The 6,383-nt window shown below is 43.2% G+C and overlaps 1 protein-coding gene across 1 annotated transcript; it reads right to left on the bottom strand.

Annotated features, from left to right (window-relative positions):
* Nucleotides 1-3,154: 3,154 nt before the first annotated feature.
* On the bottom strand, nucleotides 3,155-4,294 carry LOC124291306 (EGF domain-specific O-linked N-acetylglucosamine transferase-like). The gene has a single exon (XM_046728279.1). The coding sequence runs from the start codon at nucleotides 4,292-4,294 to the stop codon at nucleotides 3,155-3,157; it is 1,140 nt and encodes a 379-aa protein (XP_046584235.1).
* Between the last annotated feature and the right edge of the window lie 2,089 nt (nucleotides 4,295-6,383).

Raw genomic sequence — 6,383 nt, 5'->3', positions numbered from 1 at the left:
CAGATGACGAGACAAAATCTAAAACTGCCCGTTGCACAGACCCATACAAGATATTGGGGCCCAAAACTGTTTCTAAGGAAAATACATCATCAACCTCAAGTACAGCACTTCTGAGATTTTGTCTTATGTTGTCATGCCCAGGGCATGTAATTAGATAATGTTCGACATTTTCAGGCGTCTCCAAATTGCAATGGCCACATTTAGAAGAGACTGTCTTATCTATAAGACTCCTGTAAGCATTTAACCCACAGTGTCCAAGTCTGAGACGTGAAAGAATAACTTCATCACGCCTTTTACGACGATGAATTTTATGACCAGATTTTAAAGATGGTCTAATTTTGTACCACATCTTTGTTATGCTTCCAGTGTTACACTGTGGGATTCATTCCAGTGATTTCTATACCCAAAAACACTACCACCTACAATCCCCACCAACACTACCACCTACAATACCCAGTATTACCAACCAACACTACCACCTACAATCCCCACCAACACTACCACCTACAATACCCAGTATTACCCTCCAACACTACCACCTACAATCCCCACCAACACTACCACCTACAATCCCCACCAAAACTACCACCTACAATCCCCACCAAAACTACCACCTACAATCCCGACCAACACTACCACCTACAATCCCCACCAACACTACCACCTACAATCCTCACCAACACTACCACCTACAATACCCAGTATTAGCCACCAACACTACCACCTACAATACCCAGTATTACCGACCAACACTACCACCTTCAATACCCAGTATTACCCACCAACACTACCACCTACAACCCCACCAACACTACCACCTACAATCCCCACCAACACTACCACCTACAATCCTCACCAACACTACCACCTACAATACCCACCCCCCTCTCAGATGACGTAATCATAAGGACATTACTCCTTCTAATGTCTTCTCTTATTTATACATGATACCAAGGGTTCAAACTAAATAATGAATGGTCAGCTCTCAATATATTGTAAACAGCGCCAGCTTGAATATCTGGACACAATGTTTTTGACAAATTCAAATGGGGGTGTCCTTAAAAACCAGCCCCCGTCTAAATATAAATAAAGCAATCCAAATCTTTTAATGTTGATTATGACGGGAAGTCATCCAATACTATACTGAACATATTTTATATGATATTATCTGAGGGCATACCATTATCCAAGAGGTACCAAATGGCAGATCGTTTTTCATTTTCTGCAATTTTTAAAGAAATATTATACCCCAATGTGTCGTAATGACTAGTATCTCGTTAACCTTATTACCCACATATGTGACGTTTGGATATGGCTTTGCTAATGATTCCTTAAAAAAAATGGAAACATTTCAAACATTGGACATGGAGAATATAGTTAGGCCGACTACTTTTTGAACGCCCCTCGTCCACCCCACTAACAATACTACCTCCAATTCCTATTAACACTACTACCTACTATTCCAACTAATGCATACAATCACCACTAGAACGACCACCTACAATCCACACTTCCAACACCACCTACTATCCCACTAACACCTACAGTCCCCACCACCTACAATCTTCACTAACACTAACACTTACATTCCCAACTAACAATACTACTTCCAATCCCAAATATCACCACTACGATATCCCACTAACATCTACAATCCCCACCACCTATTACCTCACTAACAGTTAAAATCCCCACCACCTACTATCCCACTAACACCTACAATCCCCACCACCTACTATCCCACTAACACCTACAGTCCCCACCACCTACTATCCCACTAACACCTACAGTCCCCACCACCTACTATCCCACTAACACCTACAATCCCCACCAACCTCACCCCCGCAACCCCATCCATCCCCACCACCTACTATCCCACTAACGCCTACAATCCCCACCACCTACTATCCCACTAACACCTACAATCCCCACCAACCTCACCCCCGCAACCTCATCCATCCCCACCACCTACTATCCCACTAACACCTACAGTCCCCACCACCTACTATCCCACTAACACCAATAGTCCACACCACCTACTATCCCGCTAACACCTACAGTCCCCACCACCTACTATCCCACTAACACCTACAGTCCCCACCACCTACTGTCCCACTAACACCTACAATCCCCACCACCTACTATCCCACTAACACTTACAGTCCCCACCACCTACTATCCCACTAACACCTATAATCCCCACCAACTACTATCCCACTAACACCTACAATCCCCACCACCTACTATCCCACTAACACCTACAATCCACACCATTTACTATCCCACTAACACCTACAATCCACACCAACCTCCCCCCCCCCCCCAACCTCCTCCATCCCCACTATTTTATTCGAACTAATGCTTGAAAATATTTACCCCAGTAGTCCATAAGCACGACATGTAAATACAACAAAATCCTTCTAGATCATTACGACATGTAAATACAACAAAAGCCTACGAGATTAAAACCACTACATGTAAATACAACAAAAGCCTACGAGATTATTACCACTACATGTAAATACAACAAAACCCTACCAGATTATAACCACTACATGTAAATACAACAAAACCCTCCGAGATTAAAACCACTGCATGTAAATACAAGAAAACCCTACCAGATTAAAACCACTACATGTAAATAGAACAAAACCCTACCAGATTATTACCACAACATGTAAATACAACAAAACCCTACCAGATTACAACCACTAAATGTAAATACAACATGATCATAACGTGTGATGCTGAATCGGAAGGAGACCTGAATGTTGTCAGATAGGAAATAATTAAATATGACCTTATTCTTTATGGACTGGTGGTGTTTCAAAACACACCATTTCTTTCATTTAGCAGAAAAGGCAAACACTTTCTGGACCAACAATACACTTTATTCACAACTCCAAATAATTTTCGCTTGGATTTGTTAGAACGAATTTTCTTTTTCAAATATCTCAGACCCTTAAGAATATCAAGTAGTCGATTCGACTGATTAAAACATTTCCATCGTGCCCCGCCCAAGAAAACACTGTCCTGCTGGACAGAATCTTGAATCGTTTCAGTATATATCCTCCTGTGATGAACAGACATACACGGTGTCAGACTATAGCAGAACCTTTTGCTGAACAGAATGACACTGTAATATACCTGGCCCTCAGTTAATCTTATGATGACCCTCAGTACAGTTGCAAATTCTTCCACGGGTATTTACCACCATATCCGTCAGAACACCTGGAGGTACGTAAACAGAGTTGGCAAACATGATGTCGCTGTACCAACTGCTGTAGAACCTTCCACCCAAAACAGCCAACTTTTCCATGTGATTGTTTCTGTATAGTCTATAGTCGAAGGTGAATAGTTCAATCAGCCCTGTTCCTGGAACTTGAAACAATGTGAGTGTCAACCCTGCACCGTGTACGCCGATAAGAATGTCCGTTTCGGTGGCCAGTCTTATTTGTTCACTGACAGTTAACGTCTCCAACGCCACGGCTCTCACTAAATCCTTAGGAAATGTGCTTTTCAGAGACCGAGTTAAGTCATCTGAATTATTGAACTGCCTGCCGATAATACCTCCAAAGTTTCGTGAATGAGCTATATAGTTTCTTCTCAACACAAGAGTTATCTTAATCCTGTCACAATCTATTCTTCTGCCCTGAAATCCACCTGCCCGATATGAAACATCATACCGGAAGTCGTCGATGTAGGGAACAGGCTTTTCGCCACGCACAATTGGCACAAGTTTTAAATGGGGAACTAGGGCAAACTGTTCCAGGAATGTTGTTGTTTTCAACCACCCAACTCTGACAACCTTCTTGAAGAACAGTTCCCACAATCCGTCTAGACCAGTAGCTGGATGGGCGTCAAGGATGAGAATGGTGGTCTCGGCAGCAGCTCTGTTCATTTCCCGGGCAGTTAGATATGCGCTGTACAGCTCTATGACGGTCCAGTACATATTTGCATAGTCGGAACGAATAATTCCAACAGTCAGTCCCTCTAGACTGCCCTCATACATTGTCGTACCCCCCTCGAGTTCAGCAATAGCAGTTATGATAGTGTACATAGAATTGGGTGCAATGCGGTTTTGTTTATATGCCAGTTTAAACATTTTCTTCAGACGAGATTTGCCTGAACAGGCTGTTGTTACGAATCTGTCAGTGAAGGTGAAATATTCCATGTTCTCTTTCTGATACCTGACATGAGTTATGTCCTCCCCTCCTCTCCTGACTCCGACAGCCTTTGAGGAGTTGATCACAACATTCTGCAGGTGGATTACATGTGACTGCAAGTACTCCATTTCCCCCGAACACTGATAGAGGTTTCTTCCGTTTATCATTCTGGCTGCTGAGGTTCTCGAGGTAATGCCATGTTTCTTATTTAGTGTCAGAAGTAACATCAACAGGTATCTGACCGTAGCAACAATGCAGATTGTCTTTAACGCTAACTGTACTGACTTTGAACGGCACTGACATCTACCCATTTTGCTGACGTTTTTGTGTCCATAGTTCCCGTACCATCTCATGATCATTCAGTCAGTTGTTTGGCTCACATACTCAGCTATGTTGGCCATGAACTACTGGTTGGCTCATTGTCCGATACAAGGCTGATGTACAGGCGCACAGGCCGGTATTGCGTCCTGAATCCGTGCCAGTTGACACAGGCAGGTATTGAATACAGTCCTTGAATCAGATATACGAATCCGTGCCAGTTGACACAGTCAGATATACGAATACAGTGCCAGTTGACACAATCAGATAAACGAATACAGTGCCAGTTGACACAATCAGAAATACGAATACAGTGCCAGTTGACACAATCAGAAATACGAATACAGTGCCAGTTGACACAGTCAGATAAACGAATACTGTACCATCTTACACAGCCGACACAAACAGATCTACGGTATATGTTCCTGTTCAAGCTCACACAGTCAGGTATATGGTCCTGTTCCAGTTCACACAGTCAGGTATATGGTCCTGTTCCAGCTCACACAGTCAGGTATATGGTCCTGTTCCAGCTCACACAGTCAGGTATATGGTCCTGTTCCAGCTCACACAATCAGGTATATGGTCCTGTTCCAGCTCACACAGTCAGGTATATGGTCCTGTTCCAACCCACACAGTCAGGTATATGGTCCTGTTCCAGCTCACACAGTCAGGTATATGGTCCTGTTCCAGCTCACACAGTCAGGTATATGGTCCTGTTCCAGCTCACACAATCAGGTATATGGTCCTGTTCCAGCTCACACAGTCAGGTATATGGTCTTGTTCCAACCCACACAGTCAGGTATATGGTCCTGTTCCAGCTCACACAGTCAGGTATATGGTCCTGTTCCGACCCACACAGTCAGGTATATGGTCCTGTTCCAACCCACACAGTCAGGTATATGGTCCTGTTCCAGCTCACACAGTCAGGTATATGGTCCTGTTCCAGCTCACACAGTCAGGTATATGGTCCTGTTCCAGCTCACACAATCAGGTATATGGTCCTGTTCCAGCTCACACAGTCAGGTATATGGTCTTGTTCCAACCCACACAGTCAGGTATATGGTCCTGTTCCAGCTCACACAGTCAGGTATATGGTCCTGTTCCAACCCACACAGTCAGGTATATGGTCCCGTTCAAGATCACACAGTCAGGTATATGGTTCTGTTCCAACCCACACAGTCAGGTATATGGTCCCGTTCCAGCTCACACAGTCAGGGATATGGTCCTGTTCAAGCTCACAAAGTCAGGTATATGGTCCTGTTCCAGCTCACACAGTCAGGTATATGGTCCTGTTCCGACCCACACAGTCAGGTATATGGTCCTGTTCCAGCTCACACAGTCAGGTATATGATCCTGTTCCAGCTCACACAGTCAGGTACACACATGGGACCTGTTGCTTGTGTTGGTGTGGCGTTTGATGTCTTCATCCACGTGTCATCCAGTCTTCAAATGCTTTTCCAATCTTCTTTAAAGCGTACATCCAGACACATTCAGCTTGAAATCTGCATATCCTGTAATTATAACAAACACATTTTGTGAATACTGATACGTTGATTATTATAGTAAACCCTAAAACATCAACCATGTACACATAATGAAAAATCTCGCAGAAAAACACATGAAGCTTTGTGACAAGATTCTCTTGAACATGGCAAATATTTGAATCGCCGTTTGGACGCATCATTGGAGTTATAGGTGCTATTTTAACCCGTAATTCCCGTGGGAAAACTTTAAATAGTCATGCCGCATGTCTCTACAGAAAATTTCTTTACAAAATCTTTAAAACATGAATTTAAGAATATTTTAAAGTTAACAGAAAATTGGGCACATTGTGCGATAGAAACAGCACTAAACGAAATGAAAGGGAATAATAGAAAGCAGACTAACATGAACAAACAA

The sequence above is a fragment of the Haliotis rubra genome, unplaced genomic scaffold, assembly GCF_003918875.1.
Source record: "Haliotis rubra isolate DU_JTF1 unplaced genomic scaffold, ASM391887v1 Scf49, whole genome shotgun sequence".
Taxonomy (NCBI): domain Eukaryota; kingdom Metazoa; phylum Mollusca; class Gastropoda; order Lepetellida; family Haliotidae; genus Haliotis; species Haliotis rubra.
Note: the sequence above shows the minus strand (reverse complement) of the source record. Positions and strands in the feature narration are given on the sequence as shown.

Bases quoted from the DNA above. Each gene is read 5' to 3' on its own strand.
- LOC124291306 (XM_046728279.1), bottom strand. From the start codon at position 4,294: ATGGAGTACTTGCAGTCACATGTAATCCACCTGCAGAATGTTGTGATC.